The 24608-nt window shown below is 45.2% G+C and overlaps 1 protein-coding gene across 3 annotated transcripts in view; it reads right to left on the minus strand.

Moving 5' to 3' along the window:
- The window catches only part of ADAMTS12 (ADAM metallopeptidase with thrombospondin type 1 motif 12), a 287143-nt gene that overhangs the window by 41548 nt on the left and 220987 nt on the right, over positions 1 to 24608 (minus strand). For 2 of the 3 annotated variants that reach the window (XM_047730729.1, XM_047730727.1), the window contains 4 exons: positions 18085 to 18329; positions 16197 to 16335; positions 10521 to 10647; positions 3301 to 3511 (listed from right to left, as the gene is read on the minus strand). In XM_047730729.1, coding sequence (XP_047586685.1) covers positions 3301 to 3511; positions 10521 to 10647; positions 16197 to 16335; positions 18085 to 18329 — 722 coding nt within the window. Of the gene's footprint in view, positions 1 to 3300; positions 3512 to 10520; positions 10648 to 16196; positions 16336 to 18084; positions 18330 to 24608 lie in introns of those variants that run through there. The other variant, XR_007127574.1, reaches the window with a different exon arrangement.

The following is a 24608-nucleotide window of genomic DNA, read 5'->3' on the forward strand; positions in this document are numbered from 1 at the left end:
AAAACACTCAACAAATGATAGATGATGTTGTTATTCCAACCTATTTATTCTACTAGGAAATGAGTGCATCTACATCTTGCTATGTCCCAGGCACTGTTCTAGTAAGAAGTTTGGAACTATTAACTCACTCCCCATAGCTTCTCTCTTTTTTTTTTTTTAATTTGACAGAGAGAGAGAGAGAGAGAGAGAGATCACAAGTAGGCAGAGAGGCAGGCAGAGAGAGGAGGAAGCAGGCTCACTGCTGAGCAGAGAGCCCGATGCGGAGCTCGATCCCAGAACTCTGAGATCATGACCTGAGCCGAAGGCAGAGGCTTAACCCACTGAGGCACCCAGGTGCCCCTCCCCATAGCTTCTCTTAAGTCTAAGTACTGCTGTTAGTCCTGTCTCATGGATGGAGAAAACAAGCCACAGAAAACTAAAAAGAACCACAAAAAGATAAAGTCACACATCTAGTTAAGTGGCAGAGCCAGGATTTGAACCCAGGGACCCATTCCCCAAAACCATGCATGCCCTTTGCCCCCAGACAAGGCATGTCACTGAAGCAGTATACCTAACAAAAATGGGGGCCTCAGAAATTCTGATACTCTCTTTACAACAGATTGAGGCCCCTTCTTTACCCTCCAAGCCTAGAAAGTAGGCTGGGTGGAAACAGGGCAAGATTCTTGGTGAAATCTGAGATTGGGGGTAGGAGAGAGGGAGGGGCTGGTCACAGCGGCAGAAAAGCCCCCAGCTCTTGCTAAGTTCTAGCTCTCGCTGGGTCAGGGATGAGCATGGAGCCTGGCACAGCTGAGCTCACCCTTCTCCCATTGCTTGGCTTGGCAGAGGTGTCCTGGCAGGGAAGGGAAGTCGGCCCAGGGAGGAAGACTCTGCAGGAGCCTCACAGTTCTTAGATCTTTTAGCCCAGTTACCTCCTTGCTTCCAACACCCAGAGTGACCCAGACAGCCCAATGCAGACCAAATCATGAGGTATCACTTGGCGCATTATACCCTACATCAGTTAATGCCAATCTTAAGACAAGATCCGGATCATAAATACTATGATAGTAAGAAGACAGCCCTGCATCATCTCTCTCAAAAATGTATCTGTGGGGCGCCTGGGTGGCTCAGTGGGTTAAAGCCTCTGCCTTCAGCTCAGGTCATGATCTCGGGGTTCTGGGATTGAGCCCCGCATCGGGCTCTCTGCTCAGCAGGGAGCCTGCTTCCTCCTCTTTCTCTGCCTGCCTCTCTGCCTACTTGTGATCTTTGTCTGTCAAATAAATAGATAAAATCTAAAAAAAGAAAAAAGAAAATGTATCTGGCCCTAGTTAGAATGTCAAAGACATTTTCCTCATAGTCCAGGAAAGCTCACTAGGGGGCTCAGATGGACAGACATTAATGAGATAGCAGAGGGAAGAAAGGGAGATCTATTGGATGAGTATTTCGATGTTGATTTAACTAAAAACACCTCTCATGACAGCATCCCGGGGCTCAGCCTTTTGGCTCAACTCCATCCAGTGGAAGCCAGAAACTGAACCCCATGTCTGTTCATGGTACGCTACGCAACGGCCTGGATTTGGGACCACAGACCCAAGGACTTATCACATCCTGCCAACTTTTTGGTCCCTTGTTCTCCAGTTAAGGCATGTCACTTTGTTCCCCATACACAAGAGCACAATAAGAAGAACTTCTCAGCCAAATATGTAATTGTAGTCCTTTAAAAAAGCACGAAGAATCTGGCGGTTAGTAAATTCTACTTGACAAGAATTATGGACCGCTTCAGAAGAAGCCCAGACATTCCTGGTAAACAGATGTAATGGACCAGTCCCGATATCTCATCCAGGCTGATTTTGACAACACTGGGATTTACAGCAGTCCAGGCTGGCAGGGGCCTAACAGGCCAGGCCAGCCATAGGCTCTCACGGTCCCCTCCCAGGATCAGCTCCGTTGCTGATATGTGCACAGATTCATAGTACACTATTAGTTTGTAGGTATGTTTTCTTTGCATTTATTCATCTCTCTTTCTCTTCTTCCTTTTTTTCTTTCATTCATTTGTTTTTTGGTCCCATCTGTCCTATTTGGCAGAGAGTTCTTACAACACAAGAACCATACTTGCCATTTTCTTTTTCTTTTCACCTCGATGCCCAAGAGAGTATTCTGCAGCAGATTTAGAAGCTAAATAAACCCAAACTGTGACTGTGAGCTAATGAAATAAAGTTCTGGAAATAAGGTCATCACAGCGGCTGTATGCACATGAGTGTTTTCTGCTCTCAAACAACTTCAGAAATCGCACCTTTGCTCATACGAACATTCAGATTCTTCTTCACAGAATACTTCAGAGTACCTTTGTTAGTACAGAGAGTACTTCCTTCATTCTCCTGAATCAAGTATTTTCTATTTATTTGACGGTGAGTCCTAAGAGGAGTTCCTGCGACATTCTGGTCAGTGACTGCATTATTACCAAAAAGGACAGGGCTTTCCGAGGGAGCTCTGCAGAAGTCAGCAACCACCCATAAAGTCTGGACTGTTAGTTTAAAAAATCATGTATTTTTGTCATTCCTGAGGTCACTGAACTGCAGTGTGCACAGGGAAACAGAGCAAGGCCCTGGAGACTCCAGGACCTTTGGAGAAAAAAGGTCTCCACTTCTACTCCAGACTCTGGGAGCAACAGGCATGACAGGACCAGGTTCCATGGTGACCTAAAGAAAAATGAAGCCTGGGAGCTTTTCGTGACTTTCTAGCCCACTGATTTCTAAGTATACTTAGAGGATTTGATCAGATTAATTTTGGCAAAATGGAACAACACTGATTTGGAATTTATGCGGCAAATCACAGTATGTGCTCTAAACCTCGGTCAGGTCTGGCCTTGCCCCATGCTGAACAGACAGATGATTTGAGGGGCTTCTTCAAGTCTGTGGTACACCGCCTATCCCTCTATAATTAGAGCAACACTCCTCCAGTTTTAACTATCACAGTTTCAGGGAAACAGAAATGTAAGCGTTTAACAAACTAGCTCTTGGGGTGGGTGGGAGAGTCCCGATTTGCAACCAGTGGCTTAACAACGGGACTACAAAACCCCTGAAGATGTGCCAGTTAGCTGTTGTGAGCCTGTGCAAATGGGATCCAGCTCACCCCTGGCAGGTATCTGACTCCTGGACAAGAGAGAAGCAAATCCCGTAAGAAGAGAAAATAAACCAGATCAGATACAAGGCCCTGGGGAAATGCAGGGAACAGGCCAGAGGTGGCAGACACCGGCCACTGCTCAAGTTTCTCTAGAGCTGCTCTGGACTGGTTAATGAAGAGGCGGGGGGTGATGACACTCACCTCACTCCAGTTGCCTACCGTCCAGTCTGACGGACATAAGATGTCTCTGTTGCAGGAAATGAGGGTCTTGGGCTTCAGGAGGTGCTGGCAGTCTTTAGTCGGGAGAGCCTGCTCATCAGAGCCCGTGGTCTGGACACACAGCACTGTCCGCTTCTTCTCTCCGTGGGGCCCACACGTGGCTGAGCATGCTTCCCACTCCCCGGCCCACCACCTGCAGACACACAAGGACACCAAAAGCATTTAGACATATTCAGTCCAGCCTCTGGAAAGAGGAAGTGGGAGTGGAAATGCAGGTCACAGAGCTGGTGGGGATGGGTGGGGGGGTCCTTGGAGACATTCCAGCCAGCTAGAGGAGGAGACAGGGCCACAGCTGGCTCATCCAATCATGGCTCGAGTCCAGCAGAGCCCCTTGCAGGAGGAGATGCTACCTAAGAATGCCTCCGAATGGGGGAAAAAAAGCCCTCTCCTTTTGCAGTCAAAAACACTGAGGTCCAGTTTTCTATAGTAACATGTCAAGCAAGTTTAAGCCTTACTTTCCTCATCTGTTAAATGGGTACAACAATACAGAGTTTCTATGAGTGCTGCAGATGAAACAAAATACCAGACTTATACATAGTGCTCAGTACAGAGCCTGACAGGTAACAGAACCAGATCACCTGTAATTTACATGTTGTTATTTTGACGGTTGCTAGCGAGTAAAAGAATCTCATAGAATTTAGGTCCCCTGGCTCCTCACTGAATGTTTTTCTGTTCTGCTGTGAAGCCGGTAAAGAAACATCAGTGATTTTCAGTTACTCAGGAGACGGTCAATCAGAGGCACTGCCTTCATTCTCCCCATCACCGTCAGTGTACCTACTACTAGTAGCATTCGTATCAAAGGTCCCTTTGATAAGAAAGCAGGAGAAAAAGAAGAAACAAAATAATTTCTTACTTGTCAGCCATTCTTGACAAGTCAAAGTGCTGACACGGTTTGCTAAGTGAATACTCTGGATTCACTGTGGACAAACAGGAACGTGAGCTCCTTCTCTACCCCCTTATCCTGGATGACGTACTCCCGATTCTTTTTTTTTTTTTTTAAGATTTTTTATTTATTTATTTGACAGAGAGAAATCACAAGTAGATGGAGAGGCAGGCAGAGACAGAGAGAGAGGGAAGCAGGCTCCTGGCCGAGCAGAGAGCCCGATGCGGGACTCGATCCCAGGACCCTGAGATCATGACCTGAGCCGTAGGCAGTGGCTTAACCCACTGAGCCACCCAGGTGCCCCCGTACTCCCGATTCTAAGAGGCAGACTGTGTGGCTACACAGAAAGTGGCAGGGAGCCCTCTCTGTTTCCCCTTCTCCATCACTGTATAAATCTTCTCCAGCACAGAAGAGAGAACAAGTGTACTGATCCAGTGTGGTCTGGGTTCACCGCTGTTGCAACATATGGCCCACTTCTTTGGCTCTCCGTGCGGAATGCTTCTGTTTTTCATGGGACAATAGTATAGCACATGAAGTTGTTCATTCCTGAATTTGGGGAGGACTTCTGTCCTTGAGATAGTATGGAATTTTGAAGGAGACAAAAGTTTGTACTATGATTTACATTTAGTAAGTACTGGATTTGTCTGGGTAAAACTTGTTTTGAGTCTCACACTTTTAATCTCAGGTTAAAAATATTTTTTAAAAAAGTTATTCCTTGATTCTGTTATATTCTTTTTAAGTTATTTTAAAGTTATAAAGATTACTTATTTATTCTTCAGTGTTGAACATCTATAATTAAGTAATTAAGATGAGTTATTCATTTACTTAGTAAGTAATAACAACACATATGGTTACTCCCTTAGGCCCTGGTGTTTATCATCTGGCTATCTTGTGTGGGTAAAAAGCTGATTTTGGAACCACATGATGTGAGAGCAACAGAACACCCACTTCGGTAATTATGAATCTAGTCACTTCACTCTACTGCTGACATGTCCAGGGAAAGCCAGACACGTTACTAAATATAACATGTCATTCTGGAGGGCTTTAATAATCTGAGTGGACCAAAAAAGCATAATTTATTGAATTACTTGCTATCAGGCTTCCAGCTCTGTCATCACAAAGTGATAATGAACCTCCTTTTTTTCTTATTCTAGAATTTCCTCCACAGTCTCCTGGGCTGTGTTTGTCACTAGTTTAAAGTGAAAACAGACCCCCCCCCCCGCCCAATTTAAATATCAGCAAAGGTCTTCCAAGCCCAGGGCTCAGGAACTACTGTCAAGTTGTTTCCTGTCGTCCATCTCATTTTCTGATGTCTGCCATAATGCCAGATTTCTAGGAGATGTATAACAGAATACTGTTTTTATATTTATAGGACACAGGACAGAAGGCTGTTGAAATGCCCTGAGGGATTGGGGAGAAGGGCAACGTACTGCAAAGAACTCAGCAGGACAAAAGCCCAGCCCGTTCACTCACCCCAACAAGACAACTGCTCTGGCTTAGTTAGCACAGAATTAGCAATAACCTTACTGGATCTGTTCTGGTTTTGCTATTGATCTTTATCTTACCAAAATGCTGATGACACTCCCCCACACAACTGGGTAACTGATCTCGTATTGGTTTGCACTGTTCTTGAGACCCCCTATGGGAGTCAGTCTCAACATCCCAATGACAATGTATGAGTCCTATGGGGGCACGTGGGTGGCTCAGTCGGTTAAGCAGTTGATTTCAGCTCAGGTCATGATCTAGAGGTCCTGGAATGGAGCCCCATGTCTGGCTCCCTGCTCAGCGGGGAGTCTGCTTCTCCCTCTGCCATGGCCTCTCCCACCACCCCACCCCCAATCGTGCTCTCTTTCTCAAATAAGTAAATAAAATCTTTAAAAAAAAAAAGTCCTACAGACTGCAGACTGTGGATCTATCAACAATTGTCACCATAACAACACAGTGGGAGGCTTTAAGAAGCAAAAAATGCTACCAGTTGACAATGATTTAAAAAGATTTGTTCAATTGCTTAGGCTTCCCTCTCTGTAAGGATAATCTTCAAGTTGTTTGGAGGGAATTGCAGGAAATTGTTTCCAATATAAGAGCAGAAGTCGGGGAGCAGAATGGGCTATCTTCATCCCCTGAAGCTCCACAATGAGGAATGGCAGAAACCGCAGCTGCGAAACTGACACTCAGCTTGACGAGAGCATCTGGGCATACCTGTGCTGGCCAGGACTGTCCCTTGCCCACCTGCGGCCATGGCCACAGCCCTTCCTTTCTGACTGCCAGGGCTTCAGTGCTGATGGTGGGAGAGGCGGCTGAGTCAGGGGTCCATTTGAGAATTTTGCTCCGAATAAACAACCTGCATCCATCCTTCAGCTTAGGCAGCCTCCCGGGGTGAATGTATCACTTGCCTTGTTCCTACAATGCTGCTTTTAGAACGAAGAGATGAGGACATGTCTACTAACTATAAAGCCCCGAGGAGGGCAAGGACCATGGGGACAGTGGCCAGGAGGCATGGCTTTGGATGAGGGATCCTCAGGCCTGGCTGCTGGTCCCTCAACAGCTTGCCTCGCCCATGAAGATGCATCTGATTGCCTGCCTGGCGGCCAGCTTCCTCAGGAAGCGACCGACGAGGTGCGCCAATCCGTAAATTCCTTGGCCACGCCTTCCAGGAAGCCTCTAGGCGATGGTTTTCCCAGCTCTGCAAAGTCTATCACTGGGTGGGGGCATCTCTCCTCTTCCTTTGAGTTAAGCTGCCTGCATTAGTTTCCTAGGACTGCCGTGACAAATTACCATAAAACTGGGGGCTTAAAATGAAAATCTGGTTTCCTACAGTTCTAGAAGCCAAATCTGGTTTCTTAGAGTCCTAAAGTCAGCGGGATAAAATCAAGTTGCTAGTGGGGCTACGCTTCCCGCCGCCCCTGGGCTCTACAGAAGATCTGTTCTTTGCCTCTTTCAGTTTGTGGGGGTGCCGGTGGTCCTTGGCCAGGGGGACCATCCTGTCAGTGTCTAAGGCTAGTGTCTTCAAATCTATCTGTTCTCTCTTCTTATCACCGTGTGTGTGTGTGTGTGTGTGTGTGTGTGTGTGTGTGTGTGTGAAATTTCCCTCTGCCTCTTTCTTCTAAGGACCCTTGCAATGACATTTGGGGCCAAGTGGATAATTGCTGATAATATCCCCATTTCAAGACCTTTTAATTTAGCAACACCTGTGAAGACCCTTCTTTGGAATGAGGTCACATTTGCAGGCTGCGGGGACCCAGAGGGAGACGTCCTTCCAGCCTGTCCCATGACCGCACTGAGGGTCAGCTTCAAGTCCACAGAGCTCAGTGGCTATCATGTAAGAACTCCTTCATCAAGGCTCCTCTTCCATGTCCATGGGCTTCCCCCTCAGCTCAGCTCCTCCCCAAGAGTCCTTCAACCTCTGGACTCTTGCCCCAACCTCCTTCTCCCTCTCGCACCGGTAGCCCTTACTATAAAGTTACCTCCAACTAGAAATTCTTACAGCTGGAGTGTGGACACAGCTAAGATAATCCCACTTATGGAAAGTGGATTCTGAAAAGAGTGAGGCCAAGTTTTCAGCCACAGGGGAATAAGAAAATGTCAGCAACAGATTGGTGTCTGTTCTAAAACCAGAGCTGGTATCAGAATCTTCTTTGACAGTGTCGCTTTTACGTACAGAGCCCACGTCCCTGGAGCTCTACCTTGGCCTCAGCAGGTTAGTGTCTGCATCGAGAACTTCCCACCACACCTGGCACAGAGTTTGCTTTGCTTCAGACACAGCCTGGATGGGGGAGAGGGGGTATGGGGTATGTAACGGAGATGACGGGCTTAGAGCCGGACAGCCCTGGGTTCGAACCTCTGCTGTCTACTAGTTGCATGGTCCTGAGTAAGGTAAAGAAAATTTCTTTCTCCGTGAAACTGACATAATAATAATTATTTTTCTGAGTAGTTGAGAACAATAAAGAGAAGATATAAGGTATCTCTAAAACATCGTCATAAGTGAAGGCAGTGCTGAAAAACCCCACTGTTTCCACAGCGCCTTGGTGGCCCAGTCGGTACGCGTCTGACTCTCGATTTGGGCTCAGGTCACGATCTCAGGGTCGTGAGATAGAGCCTTGCATTGGGCTCTGGGCTGAGCCGGGAGCCTGCTTAAGATTCTCTCTCTCCTTCTCCCTCTTTCTGCCCCTCTACTGCTCTCTCTTTAAAAGAAACAAAACCCAAAAACCCACTGTTTTTTTCTACTCTACTTTCACATTACTTCTGTTTCAACTAATATGTGGGTTTTGCACACCAAGCAATTCTGACCCTCACTGTCTGGGGTTAGTGCAGACCGGGCAGGTCAAGGGCTCAGCCTCATGACACTGCCTTCATCGCCCGCTCTTCACGTCCAGGAGGTCACCTGTGACCTGTGCTTCTCACCAGCTGGCTATGAATCAGGGGTTCCCACAATCCCTGCCAAGGGCTTGATAATTTGCTAGAGTGGCTCACAGAACTCAAGAAAACCTTTTACTTACTAGAAAACTGGTTTATTATAAAAGGATACAACTCAGGACCAGCCAGATGGAAGAAACACAGAGGGCAGGGTCCAAGGGGAAAACTGGCAGAGCTTCCAGACCCTCTTGGGGGCATAGTACCGCCCCCCAGCACTCCCATGTATCTGGCCAGCAGGATGCTGTCCATTCCCCTCCAGTTAGGGCTTGTTTATGTTTTCGGTTTTTTTTTAATGGAGGCTTTACTGCACAGGCATGTTGGATGAAATCATTGGCCACTAGTGATTAACTCAACCTCCAGCCCCTGGCCATCCCCGGAGGTGGCGGGGGCGGGGATCTGCCAAGTTCAAACCCTCTAGTCACAGGTTCCCCAGGTGGCCAACTCTCTCACCCTGAGGCTGTGGTGGGGGGGGGGGTGAGCGGGGAGGGCAGCCACCTGGGCACTTGGTTCGCATATAACAAGACACAGCACTTGGGCAGTTCCAAAGGTTTTAAGAGCTCTGTGAGAAACCAGGGACGGAGATGGAATATCCAGCCTTCACCGACTCACAGTGTCTCAGCACTCAGTAAATGGTAATGGTTACATGCTTATAATCACCACTGTGCCCCTCGTGGGAAATAACAGAAGCCTAATAAATATTTGCTGGCAACAGTCAGGCCGAGGGAGAGTATGTAATACGATAAAAATGAGAATCTGAAAGCCAGGGACAAAATTAGAGTCTGGAAAGAAACAGCTGTGGTTTTAAGAGGGCATCTGAGGGTATCTAAGAGGGTTTTGAAAAGGGAGGCGAGGATCCCAGGCATGTGCGTCCCAGGAGCGCAAGAGGAATTTACTGGTAGAGGGTTGTTAACCTTGAGGGAGACGGAGTATGAGGCAGCATGCGAGCCCCACAGAGCAGCGGGCTAGCTACCTTCCAGGATCCCGGATCTAGAACCAATATGGCGCAGGGAACGCACAGCTCTAGAATGCTGGGTCTCTACCAAGGGTGCTTCTGTCCTCTACAAGACACTTGGCAATGTCGGAACCTATCACTGGTGGTGACAACCCGGAGGGAGGGGGGGTAGTTGTTACTAACATCTAAGCAGATACAGGCCAGGGGTGCAGCTGAATGCCCTCCCACGCACAGGACAGCCCCCCAACCAAGACTTACCAGCTCCGGATGTCCACAGTGCTGACGCCGGGAAAGCCTGCCCAGGAAGGCCACTCTTGCAGGCTGCCTTCCATGCAGATGGGCATGTGATCTGACAGGGGATGCTATCGAAGCCCCACATGGTGCTCTTGGGAAAGCTACACTGTTAGCTCAAGAACTTTTGGGGGACCCACATAGTATTCTCTTCAACAATGCTCTGAGACAGTCTTAACCAAATAAGTAGACACAGAGCACACCAGCTTTGTAAGGAATCTTGCTCAATGGGGAGAAGACGTTCTCACACACAGCTTGCCTAGGGCTTCAACAGCAAAGCCACAGGAACCTGAAGAGTTTTCCTATACTTATTCTAAGCACAGAGCCTCACAAGCCTTTACTATTAAATCAGATATCATGCTTTGTTTTTTGGGTTTTTGTTTTTGTTTTAGAGAGAGGGAAAGCACAAGTGGGGCAGGACAGAGGGAGAAAGAGAATCTTAAGCAAGCTCCATACCCACTGCAGAGCTGAACTTGGGGCTTGATCTCACGACTCTGAGATCATGACCTGAGCCAGGTGCTCAACCAAAGGAGCCACCCAGATGCCCCAATCAGACATCATTCTAGGCAGACACAGAGAGTCCTAATTCTTCTCAGTGCTTACCTGGGTGGACAATCCTTTTCATAGCACTTCTTCTGTCTCCCATTGGGCTGGGTTTCTGGGTCACAAAATGTAGCTTTCACCATCCCGTGGCCCTTCTTTACGCAATGGGCAGTCTGGCGGCGAACACCTGGGGGTCGGGCAGAAGGGTTCACACATATTAAATCCTGAGCCCACATGCTTAGGGTCAAGCGAAGTCCTGTGGTCATGTCAAGTGATCATGCTTATGGCTGATAGGAAAGCTGTCTGTAAGGTGTCTGGTTTTTAAAGTGTGCATGCAGAATGAGGTCTCTAACCCATCCACATGGCAGCTGGCTGTGGGTGGAAGAGGTTGTGCTTGAGAACGACTATAGATAATATAGGTAGAGTGATACATAATCTAATATATAGATTATAACCTAGCTGTGGAGAACAAGACAAGTGCATATATGCCAAATAAAAAATAAAGTGAGATTTAAATAACGAAAGCAGATATTATCACCAGGTGTTAGAACACGATTGTTCCTAGTATAATAAAGGAACGGAGATGGTAAGGAGCTTCTTTTGGAGAGATGGGCAACCTTTCAACTACTCAGTCTTTCTCAACTGATAGACTGTGTTATGCTTCTTTCATCATATAAATAAAAAGCTGTCAACAGCTGGACACGACATATAAAAGGAACTCTCATGGCACATGGAAGGAGTCTCTGGAAAGACAAGAGCACCTGTAGAGACATTTAGACAATGTGAGCAGAATGTAGGCTGACGTGGTTAAAGCCAGAGACACTGGTGTGTACCCACCACGGTAGAGCAGAGAAGAGAGAGACTTAGATACTTAGGAATTACATGAAAACTTTGGGTAGTTTGGCAAATTCTTAATGTCAAAACCTAAAATGAAAATGTCAGGTGACTCTCAGAGGTTGGAAACGTCATCCCAAAAGGCTTGTTTCTTCCCATGAGTAGCAAAGATAAGTGCCATGTTCAATGCTCCTGACTCCAGAAGTAGCAGGAGGTCGCAATTTATTATGTAAAATCCCTCTTGCTACGTTAACAGTATCCCATGGGACAGTGTGCTGGACCAGCAGCGAGCTGAACAGATGGACTGGCCAGGCAGATTATCATCACATGCAGAGGGCAAAGTTAATCCTGGTGTGTCAGTTTCTCCTTGGAATTAATGGTGTATATCACTATATATTACTTGTAATTTATCTGATAAATACTACATATTTATGTATATGATAAACTATATAAACCTCATTCCACAGCATATGCTTAAATCCATCTCAATAAACATCTCTATTATTTTTATGACGTCCTAAATATTAAAAAAATCTTGCAGGTACCGTTAGAGATCAATATCTTCACTGGGTTAACCCTACCTGACAATTATAGCAGATGAAGCCAGATGGACTCGTACCGAAATGAATGCTATTTTTAAATCGTCAAGGAAGTATCAGACTCTGATTTTCTGAAGAAGTGAGCTGTCTTCTCAGCATCACTGTATGGTCACACATCAGTGTCAGAGTGGAATGTGTGTCCCTATTTGTGATTCTCATGCTTTTTTTTTTTTTTTAAAGATTTTATTTATTTATTTGACAGAGTGTGAGACAGTATAAGCAGGGGGAGCTGCAGAGGGAGAGGGAGAAGCTGACTTCCCACTGAGCAGGGAGCCTGATGCAGGGCTCCATCCCAGGACCCTGGGATCATGACCTGAGCCAAAGGCAGAGGCTTAACCAACTGAGCCACCCAGGTGCCCTGTGATTCTCATGCTCTTCAGGGATATGTGCACCTATCTCAAATGTACATGGTTATTTTGAGCTTTCATGATATTGAGGAAAGGTGGTCATTATACCATTACAAAAATGTGTATAACTGCAAAACAGTGGAACATATAAATAACTGTGTATCTGCACAATGGGACATTTTGCAGCTATTCAAGTGAATGTACTAGAGCCACTTTCAATAGTATGGATTTAATCTCAAAAGCACAGTACTGAGTAAAACCAGCAAGACGATGACTGATATACAGAGTATGATACTATTTATAGAAAGTGTAAATGCCTGAGAAACAATATTTTTTAATGTATATGGCTATTCACGCGTATAATAAAAGTATTTAACAACATGTGTGGAAATAATATGTGCTGGTTTCATGACCCTAGTTAGCTCCGGGGGAAGAGGAAAGGGAGTGGAGTCAGGGAAGTTGGTCTTCACGTATATCTGTGCAATTTCTTTTCTTTAAACAGGAAGATTGAAATAAGCATGAGTAATGGTAAGAGCCAAGAAAGCTGAGTGGCTGGTATGCAGGAGTTTGTTGTTACGACTCCATTTTCCCAGGACATTCGTCATGCTTCTCAGTGACAAAGTGTAAAACTAAAATAATACAATAACAATACAAACAAAACAAAACAAAGTGATTGCTACTACCCGTTTGTAACTCTTTTGCTAGGGGAATCAATATGGTAGTAAGTTTCTTCATATTACCACAATATTTACACTCTTTGAACCTAGACATTTCAATGACAGATTAACACTAATGAAATCATTGTTTACAGGGAATTGGCTAAAGACATTTTGCTTCGTCTTGCCAGGGAAATATAAAAATGATCCATAACAATGATAGCTGTGAAGACCAAGTAGTGCTAGGAAAGGTTACCCACGTCATGACGTTCAGTGAAGGCGGGTGTGTACATATGTAAATACATCCACGTGCACACAACTAGAAACGTCCATGACTTGAAAAAAGGATACTGAAAGGCAACAAAGCAAAGCACAAACAGGCATGTGTCAAGGGGGTGACTTTTTCTATTTTTAATTTTCCAGTAAAGTATTTAACTTAAAGACGTTGAAAGTTTTCATTCAAAGAAAATAAAACTTTGTTGACTGATTTAGTGTTTCACACAGTCTTCCTCTCTATATTTAGCGATGTGTGTCCTAGGGGAATGTTAGCCTTTCGCCCTCTGTGTCTGATAGCATGAGAGTAGAAATGTTGTCTTTCTTCTCCATCACAGTAAGAGAGCTCACCGTCACTCAAACGGGCAGTGGGACCCAGATTGGGGTGAGCGCGTGGACATTGACGGCTCCCTGATAGTTTACATTAAGGTTTACCAACCAGGATGACATTCGTCCAAGCAGGCCAAGGGTCTGGCTGTGCCAACACTAAATGCCTGATTCACACCTGGTCAGGACATCAGGACATTTCATTTCCTAGCTAAGAGCAGCCTGCTTTCCAGTGACCGCACACATCAGCCATTTGTGTTGTATTCCTATGCTCTGAAATGCTGCATGTAGTGCAAAAAATTCATCACATGGAACATAAAGGGGGGATGTTCTCCTGTTTGTGGAGGGACCCCTGCCCAATCTGGACTGGCTCAGTTTTCAAACCTCCTTGGTGTCCCGGCACAAATGATTTAAGCCTACATCTAACCCTATACTTTACGGAAAGAAGAGATAAATGGGAATGAGATCTGGAAAAAGCATTAGTGAATCCAGTCCTCATGCCCTCATTTTCCTTGCAACTGCTCCTCAGGGAACTAGTTTTCACCAACTGATCTTCTGCTTACATTCCTTGAGCTCCTGGGCTAGCCCAGCCCCCGTCATGCAGTGGGGTGGGACATCTGGAAAGAAATGCTCACAGCAGCCCTGGGCTAACACCACTAACACAAACCCCACCAGTGACACCAATCCCACGGCCGGCTGCTGCCACACATCCCACCTTGGGCCCTAATGGTCTCCAGAGGTTTCGGATTTTTGAAACATCACACGTTTTGAAATGAACATGATCCCCCAGATTTCTGGAGGCAAACCCTTGGTTTCTGTACTGAAGGAGACAGAGAAAGAAGCTGGTGATAAAAACATTGTTTATTAGGTTGATGGTGGTGACTCAGTGTCTGTTGCCGGACCTCTTTCCAGGACTGCTTCCTGGGGCAGGGAGAGAGCAGGGGGATGACAGGTGTGGAGACACAGGACGTGAGTGAGAAGCCCATGGGGGAGTAGATTGGGTTCTTCTGAACTATTCACTCCTTCACTTTCACTGCCTTGGCTCCATTGCTGACTCAGGCCCAACTTTCTAGGCAGTAGTGACAGACTTGAGTCGGGAAGTTCCAGAACAGACTTGGACACGATCCAAAAGGAGAGACCAAGGCAGAGGCCTTCTCACCTGGTACTACAATTAAAGCCCCTCAAATGAGTAAAGAGCCCCACATACCTGACAGGCCTGGACCCTTCCCTCCCAGGCCTCAGAGAATTGCATCTAGCCTGCAGCAGAGAGAGCCGCACAGATGTCCCTGCGCTTGTCCACAGTTCCTGCCTTCTCTCTGCAGTTGCTGTAGCCAGAGGACTAAGGCCAACCAACAAAAGATGAACAGAAATCATCTGTGTCACCACCAGGCCAAAGCCCCTAATAAGAGCCAGTCTGGGACATCTGGGTGGCTCAGTTGGTTAAACATCCGCCTTCGGCCCAGGTCATGATCCTGGGGTCCTAGGATCGAGTCCCGCATCAGGCTCCCTGCTCAGTGGGGAGCCTGCTTCTCCCTCTCCCTCTGCCCCTCCTCCTGCTCATGCTCCCTCTCTCTCTTTCTCTCACAAATAGATAAATACAATCTTAAAAAAAAAAAAAAAGCCAGTCTGCCTCTTCCAATTCTTTCTTCTCCTGCAGGGCACACTGGCAACCACTCCTTTCAGATGTCTTAGCTCCGAGATGAAGCTGGGCCACCCAACCTGCACCAGACTTAGAATGGGTTAGAAATAAATCCACATTGTGTTGAATTCCTGAGATTTTGATTTCTTTGTTCTGGCAGCAGAAATCAGTCCATCCTGGGCTCCTGGGTGGCTCAGTTGGTTAAGCATCTGACTCTTGATTCCGCTCAGGTTGTGATCTCAGGGTGGTGAGATCAAGCCCCACCTTGTCTGTGCTCAATGGGGATCCTGCTTAAGATTCTCTCTCTCCCTCTCCCTCTGCCTGCCCCCCCCATAAATAAATAAATCTTTAAAAACAAAAACAAAAACAAAAAGAACTTATTCCATCCTGACATACTTAACAGCAAGGAATCTCTCCAATGCTTAATTTTATAAGAAAGCTACTCTCCTTATAGATACAAATACTTGGTAAACTGGAAGCAGAAAAAAGAGCAGTGGATGGGAGTCAGGAGAGCTTCTTACGGTTCAGGTTTGGCCATGTTTATAGGTCGCCTCTGGGTGGGGTGTTTGACTTTTGCAGAAATCAGGTCCTCGTCCAGGCTTTTCAATCTTTCTGTTTTGCTTTTTAGAACATACGTAATCCTGTGTTGTATATTTGAAAGTTGCTAAGACAGCAGATCTTAAACGTCCTCACCACACACAAAAAAGATAACTATGTGCGATGGTGGGCGTGGGACATTATCATGATAAACATTTCATAATATACACGTGTACCAAATCGTCCAGTGGTAAACCTTAAACTTACACAGTATCAGTGTTGCTTACAGCTCAATAAAGCTGAAAACAAGAGAAAACAAGACACATAACACTTTTTTCAAACAGAACCTTCCATGAAGGACAGTATAAAGGGAAAACTGCCTCTGTCCTTAGACCATGACCAGCATATTTGTTCCCACAGAGGCCCCTGGGCCATGTTTGTGGAACCCTACAGACCTCTGGGCACCCCTGGATGGCCCTTTGTAAAGAGGACAAGGACTTCCAGACACAGCAGCTGTCACCCACCTGTCCCACATGTCACACTGCACTCAGTCCAATGGCCATACTGCCAGAAGTACACCAGTTTTCCCACATCGTTGTCAAGGCCATCTTTCCGGATTGTGTACTCATACTTGATGCCGGGATTAGTCACCTGAAACAGAAGCTGAAAGGCAAAGGGGGGGGTGACATTCCTGTCATGACTTGATACTACAAAATGCAGTTTAGTGACAACACCACAGAATGCCCATCCTCTTAAAGTAGTGACGAAGGCATGCATTGGAGCAAATGCCAGTACATGAACATATCACCACCTCCCCCTCTACACCCATCGACACGTCTCTCTGTATCTATATCTATCTACGTCCATGTCTACATCTACCTATACCTCATCTCCACTTGATTATTTCTTGGCTGAATTCCCAGGGAGGTCTACTCTTAAACTGCTCGAGGGAATGGGGTGGCGCTTTTCCAACAACAGACTGGTGGGTCAACTTGCGCCCTCGTGAACTTACTAAATTGGTGATTACAGGTAAGTTACTTAATCTTTTTGTGCCTTAGTTTCCCCATTAACAAAGTGAGGATGATAACAGCATGACTGAAAGGGGTGTTGTGAGAGTTAAGTAAGTAAATAAATGTACAGTGATTCGCTATGAATAAAATAGTGCTCGTCAGGGAGCTAGTATTCTATAAACACTGACGCTCATCATTGTTGTTGCTGTTGTCTTATGACGCTCTTCTCCAGCTTTCAGGCTGGTTAGTTCCTTTAAAGCATATAGTTCTGGGGGTAAAAATGGTCATGGGCTTTAGCCAAGTCATACCACACTTGGGGTCTTCCCTCACTTCCCTCTCCCATAGGCAATCAACTTATCACGTTTATTTATTTCTTTTTAAAGCTTTTATTTATTTACTTATTTCAGAGAGAGAAAGAAATGAGCAAGCATGTGAGCCAGGCAAGGAGCAGAAGGAGAGGGAAAGAATCCCAGGCAGACTCCACGCTAAGCACAGAGCCCAATGTGGGACCCATCTCACGTCTCTGAGATCACAACCTGAGCAGAAGCCAAGGGTCAAACATTCAACTGACTGAGCCACGCAGGTGCCCCTTACCACACGTCTAAAATGGCTTCATCTTAAACTTACAGGTGATGGATTGGATGCTCCTTGGGATCAGGATTCCTGTATAGAAATCTTCACCACGCCTGTGGGTAAGATTCTGGTTTCTAGACATTTATGACTCATAGCTGTCAAGCCTTCATCTCTGGCTTTTGTGAATGCTCTGATCTCTGCCTCTGGAAACACCTCTCTCTTACTTCTGAATATGGTTAGATCTGATTCTCTCTTGGACCACTGGTCATCCCCAACCCTCCTTGTTTCTCCTGCTATGTCTCCTCTTTGTCTACAGCTCCTTGCCAACATGAAAGATGAATCACCCATGTCTTTAAGGTGCACATATTACCTTATGACCCCATTCTCCTCTAAGAGCTTCACAAAATCAAACCTCCTGCCTACAAACAACCACATGATAACATATGAAAAAACCATGTCAGTCCAACACCACTGCTGGAAAGCTACCTGGAAACTCATGCCAGATGGACATCAACTGGCAGCACCTTTTTTACACCCGAGAAACAATCACCCTCCAATAAACAGCCTATTTCAATCATACTGGAAGCCAAACTCCAAACTCCCAACTGATGACTTTCGGGGCCCCAGCACTTCATTTTCAGGGTTTCAGCAATTTCTAGGCAATAAAGGATTAACAGCACAAAGTAATGTCTTGCTTTCCTCCCTGCTCCTGGTTAAAGGAAGTTTTATAAGTTCTTAATTAGTGTCTTATAGCAAACACCTTGGAAAAGAAAATCAGAAAGACCCTAAGTGATATACCTATGAGCAGTTTCCTTTGCTTCCACATTACCTGGATCCACACCGACTCATTGGTAGGACCCGTGGCCATCAGCTTCTCCAGGTCTCCTTTCCTGTCGTATTGGAACGTGGTCCCCGCCAGCTTGTAGTTCCCATTCCACTGGATAATGAACCCTCCATTGAGGTAATATTTTTGGGGGTCTTCACTCCTGATGGCCAAAAAGTTTCCAGCTCCCTCAAGTTCCATTACCCGTATGTCCCTTGCTCCTTTTGGAATCAGTCCGATGTCAACATAACCTAAGGAGAAAAGACACAGTAATGAAAGCGGCACACTGGCTTAGCTGAACACTACTATTTCTGACCCATCATTCATCTCCATTGTTGAGCGTACTTGCATTCCTCCTGGGTGGTCACTGGAATGCGCAGATGCACTAGACACGGGGAATTTTAAAGAGCTTGGCTGGGAGCCGAATTCCCAGGAGTTCTGTGACTCGGTGTACACACGGTTTTGGGAGAAGAGGTGAAATAAAGGCAGACCTGACTCTAAAGGGTTTGTGGTTGATCCAGCATTGACTTTTCTGTGATTTTAAGTTGATAGTTCAAAAATATACAGCCTAACTAGCTTCCCATTAGCATTTCTACTTCCCCCATTTGTTGCGGCTATCAGATGAATCTTCTTGAACCCTGTATTGGCTATGCCCTTCTGCTCATGCATTCCCCACTGCCTGCAAATTAAAGATAGACTCTTAGAAATAATCTAATCATAGCTTAAATTCATTAAGAGAATCCCTGAGGGAATCTTGGATCATCTGCCACCTGGTGCTCTTGAATATAGCTACTGATGAGAAACTCCGCTCTGACCACAGCTTTTTGTATTGCTGGACAATTCTATTCATTAAACAGGTTTTTTTCTTATTTTTTATGTTTTGCTGAAATATGAACTTACATTCTACTTTCCTGACAAAGCACACAGGGTATCCATTTAAAGATGATGATCAAGTCGAGCTATTGTCCTACCCTCATTTACTGGATGTCACAGCAGGAGACATACTGGGGACAAAAGGAATGAATGCTCTCTTCCCTTTGGCAGACTCTGTGCTAAGCACTTCCGGCATTTATCCTATTTGTGCTTCTTAAGAACCATCACCTCATCAGTGCGATGGAATGGAAAAAAACACGGACTTTGGGGATGGCATGTGAACGTGCCAGGGCAAGGGGGTCAGAACATGTGAGCCCCAGTTTCTGCATCACCTTCAGCGAGCTCTATGGTGTTCACTGACTCATTTAACTTCTTTGAATGTCCCCTGCACCATGGAGGGGCTCCAGTGAGATGTCTAACATCCCTCACAACTCCTATATTCAATTATTTTTCTTTTCTAAGTGGAACATTCTTTGCTCTTTTAACCTTTCCATATAAATGTTGGCTTTAAGACCCTGATCATCCTGGTCATTTTGCACTGGAGACACACTAGGTTTTTCAGCCACAAGCAAACCTTCGTCTCTTGTCACCTGAAAGTGACTTGACTATTTCCTCTCCCTCAGACACTACAGTAACGGGGGGTGCTGGGAGCTCAGATCCTAAGGCTGGCCGGCAGGTACGATCGGCTCAGAAGTCAGGCGCCACATCCTCTGCTCTGTTTCTCAAACTGGCAGCTCCCATCCAGCAAGACCAAAATGCAGGTTTCGTAGTATTTGATTAAATTCCATGTGGCCCTCGCAATACTTGCCTGAGATGGCTGATTAAAACTACAAGTTTTTAAAATAATTTTATTTATTTATTTGAGAGAGAGAGAGAGAGAGAGAGAGAATGTGAGCAGGGAGGGGCAGAGGGAGAGGGAGAAAGAATCTGAAGCAGATTCTGAGCTGAGCGTGGAGCCCGATGCAAGACTCAATCTCACAACCCTGAGATCATGACCTGAGCTGAAACCAAGAGTCGGATGCTCAGCAAACTGTGCCACCCAAGTGCCCTAAAACTACAAATTTATTGAGCTCAGGGAAACTATTTGCACATGTCAGGAGGCTAATCCAATTTTCCGAAATGCTTTGGAGTGTTGTGACCTGCAACCGCTTTCTGACTTGGGATGTCCCCTGCCTTCTCATAGCAGAACTCATGCAAGAAGATCGGCTGGCATCACCTTTGTTTACAAACAGCAAAACAACCCCCCTCCCCCCCAAAAAACAATGAGAACTAAATGGAAAAAAATCCAAAGACTTTTGTTTTTTATCTCTCACTTAAGAGAGAAAATCCAAAATGAGAAATGTTTATCGTGGCAGATTCTCCCAAATTCGAAGTGGAGGTACATCAGATTAGATTAAAGATTTCAGTGAATCTAAGTGTTGCTTCTGAACAGTTTACAGACGGAAAATGTAAACTGAGGCAGATTTAGCCGTGACTAAAAGTAATGCACATTTGTAATACGTATTTATAATAGAATATCTAGGGGGAAGCAAAAAGATAAAATTATAGCAATTTGGAGTTAAAAAGAACCATGATGTACCACCAGACTCCTTTGCACATAATAAAAAACCCCACACTTGAGAAGAGTATAAGATGAAAAATAAAAATTTCAATTTTCCTTCCTTCCTGGTCCTATGTTCCAAAGACAATTACAGTTAATAGTTTATTGGATTGTTTTCTAAAATTTTTGCTTGTGTACATAAGGCACATATACATAATTTTTTAAACCAGTGGGATCGTGTTACATGAACTATTCCAAGGTACTGCTATTTGGATTTAATATACCTTACATATCTTTCCATATTTTTGGAGCATTTCAACAACTGCAAAAATAACATAAACCCATTTATTTAACCAATCTGCTATTAATGGGCATTTAATTGGAAACAAATGGCCACAAAGATTTTGCTTACTAAATGAGAAAACTGAGTTCCCAAGAGAGGAAGGTATCTACGCTACATCACATACCTAGGTGGAAAGTACATATACATATATCTAAGGTTTGCTAACCAATTCTTAAAATAGCGTTTTTAATAAAAAAATGTGGTTGGTAGAAAGAGATTTTAAAAATCCCCCTGAGTATCTTACCCTCAACAGTCTTCTTTATAGAAATGAGACTCCTATTAAAAAGTAAGGGTAGAAAGATGGGATACCTGGGTGGCTCATTGGGTTAAGACTCTGCCTTTGGCTCAGTTCATGGGCTCAGGGTCCTGGGGTCGAGCCCCACATCAGGCTCTCTGCTCAATGGTGAGCCTGCTTCCTCCTCTCTCTCTGCCTGCCTCTCTGCCTACTTGTGATCTCTCTCACTCTCTTTCAAATAAATGAATAAAATCTTAAAAAGATAAAAGTAAGGGTAGAAAGTTACTGAGACATTTATTCTGTGTCAAAAGAACGCTTTTCAGGGTTAGTAAGATTATATCCAATATGTTAAGAATGGTGCATTTTTCATTCAGAAAATCACTTCTTTCCCACTTTCCCTAGGAAACATTAGTCATTTGCACCAGCACAGGGGCAATACTGGGAAAACTGGGGCAAGTATGAAAATGTTAATCTTGACCTAAAAGAAGGAGTCTGGGCCCATGGAGACTCATGTGGAGAAAACATCCCATCACTGAGCCCCTTGAGTTGAAAGAATACTCAGGGCCTCCGGGGCCGGGGTAGAAGATTGGCCTCGCTTCAGAATTATCGTAAGAACTGGAATAGATTATTGGGGCTAAAGTGCATCCTATCCAGCTGTCCTTTCTAATTCACAAAAAAGGATTTGCCCAATAGCATATTTGGTTTCCAGTCACTTCTAATAAAAATGTGTTCACAAAGAGGTCATACTATTTACCCCAGACATCTTTTTAAAAAAGATTGATGCTGTCAGATCAGAGTGAACAAAACAATCCTCACTGCAGGGCCAAATCTCATGGTTTAATGTGAGGAGGCTCCTGGGAAAGGCCCATCTCTCCCCTGATGCTTGTCTTGACAGCAAAGACATGTCAATATCAAGTTCAGGTACGACACTACATTTGACCCCCTCCCAAATCAGAATGAGGAAGAACTACATACACATAAATGTGCCCAGTAGATCTTTTGAGAAGTCCAAGGGCCTTGTCCTAGATTGTGAGTTTTAGCTTCAATTATTTCAAAAAGCAAGTTGTAGGGGCACCGAAACCTTGGCACATACAATGAGCAACCACAACCCACCTGCTAGAGGCTGGAGGAAAGGAAACCTAGGAGAGGGAACAGATGTTGACAGGGACTTCCTGACCCTAGATGCTTCTGGGACAAAGGATGGCAGCCCTGAGGTCTCTTGATAGGAAAACTGTCCAGTAGAGTGCCTATGCCTCCCCTTCCCTTCCTGTTCCTTCCAGCCTAGGCTTTCCTAGAAAACCTGATCTAAGACAGTTTCCACGTGAGGTGATATTCCGGTTTCAAGGAAGCCACATCCCCTCTTCTTGTGATGCATTACCTTCTACCTCAGACTTCTTCTGAAATGTTTTCTTATGAGATTCTCATCCAATCTCTGTGGACTCATCTCCTAGCCCTCGGCTTCCCTGTCCCAGGCAGTTGTGTATGTTGTTGGCAAACCAGTCATCTATGACACTGACCTCCTCGTGTCATTCACCCATCTAAAATCACAGAGTGGGCCTTATTCTCTCTTAAGCCAACAGCAAACTTGAAACTGTTGTCAATTCCTAACTCTAGGTGAACCAAATCCAGCCAAGAAGATCAGAGGCAGAGACTAGGAAGTTACAGTTGGAAGAACAAAGGACGTAAACACACAGGCTTGGGAAGTGGGTGGGTATCTGGGTGGTCAGGTTGGAGCAGAATCCTAGGCAGTTGCTTTTCTCACACATTCCAGGAATCTCCTAAAGATGTGGATACTGGCAGCAGCACATTCTGCTTATGGTTGAATAAAGGGTATAGGAATCGAGGCTGGCAGTTTGGGCTGTGAGTTAAGTGATATAATCACCTATATTAGGGTTCCAGGGCACTCAGAGAATGGGAGCCCTTGTTCCCAGCAACAGAGGAAAGTAGCCAGTATGAGCAAGACCAGGACCTGGTTTAGTGATCACTGGGTCTAGCATTAGTCAAGTCTGGAGACACCAAGCAAGGCCAGAGGAGTCCAGAGTAGTAGTTTTAAGAAGTTGGTGAATTAGTTCAAGAGGCTAAAAACTGTCAGGTTTTAACATTTTAGACCAAGAGAGGTGAGTCATACAGAATCAAGGAAATTAGGCAATGGCGGGGGAGGGAACAAGGCTGAGGAACTGGACAACAATGGGTCAGTGTTCTAGGCCAAAAAGTGGGCTACAAGAGTTTGGGATGAAGGTCAAGGTATGGGTAACAAGCCCAGGGTGACTTTAAAAGAACACAGCTTACTGCTCTACCAACTTCCTTCTGAACAAGGCTCCTCATTTAAATTCTGCCTAAGGGTCACATGGCAGAATGGGGCCCAGGCCTGTTACCTTACCTGGTTGGAGTAAGGCAGGGAAGGCAGTGGAGGGAGTCCTTGTCTTATTTGTCATTCTATCCTCCATCCCAAGCACATAATAAGTACTCCATGTTTCTCAAATAATAGAGTGAATGGCTAAACGAATAAGTGATGATATCTATAAGTAGTTCACTGTATTCTGGACCTAAGTTCTTTAATTCCAGACACTTCTCCTCATGGTAACCATGGCACTATCCCAAGATGGCAATTCTTTTTTCTTTCTCCAAGAGAGGAAATGGAAGCTATCCTGGAGAGTCTGCAAGGAAGTAGGCCTTATGTTCCCCACGTGTGACACTAACTGAAAGGGGCGATGCTGTCATGTGGTGACCTGCACTGAGTCTACTGAATGAGGTCCTCTTCACAGGGTAGACAGGGACTGAGTAGTTGGGATAGCCCAAGGAGGCCATGGATAAAGACAGCTCTGGGAGACTCTGCCCAACCTCAACTTTTAGATATCAATAAACAAACGATCAGCCTTAGGGCTAAGGGTAGGAGGAAGATACAAAATATAAGACAGGGTTGAAAGGGGCCTCAGAAATGGAGGTCCAAAGGGGTGACTTCCCCATGGCCATTGGTAATCTGGATCAGCACCTGGTCTCTTGTCTCCCAGACTATTTTAATTCCACATCATTCATCATCCTCTCTGTTTCTTAGGAGCACTCACAAAAAAACCAAAACAGCAACAACAACATAGGGTCAAGAAAAAAGGTCTTGGCTAGTATTTCATACTTCCATCATCAAAGGCAGGAGCAGTCAGAGAGGAAGAGAATCTGGGTCTAACCACTACATGCATCTCTAATGCAGACTTACCACCTATACTCTTGTCTTCAACCCCTCTGTTAAAAGAAACTACAAGCCCAAGTCAACGGAAGGAAGGAGAACCCAAGCAGACACACGCAAGGTTTAAAAGAGTTTTAGATTCTTCTAGGTGACTGACTACATGACTACATGTTCCCATTATTTCCTAGTCACAGAAATGATCATGCCTCAAGTATTAATTGTATCTGTTGCCCAAGTTCATTGTTTTTCTGGTGTTGTCTGATGGTTGCCAACTTCTGGGCTTTCTCTCAAGGTCATGGCCATGATAACAAGGCTCTGGAGATCTGACGTGTAAGTACTGGGATAACAAAGCCATCTC

This window comes from Lutra lutra, chromosome 5 (genome assembly GCF_902655055.1).
Source record: "Lutra lutra chromosome 5, mLutLut1.2, whole genome shotgun sequence".
Lineage (NCBI taxonomy): Eukaryota > Metazoa > Chordata > Mammalia > Carnivora > Mustelidae > Lutra > Lutra lutra.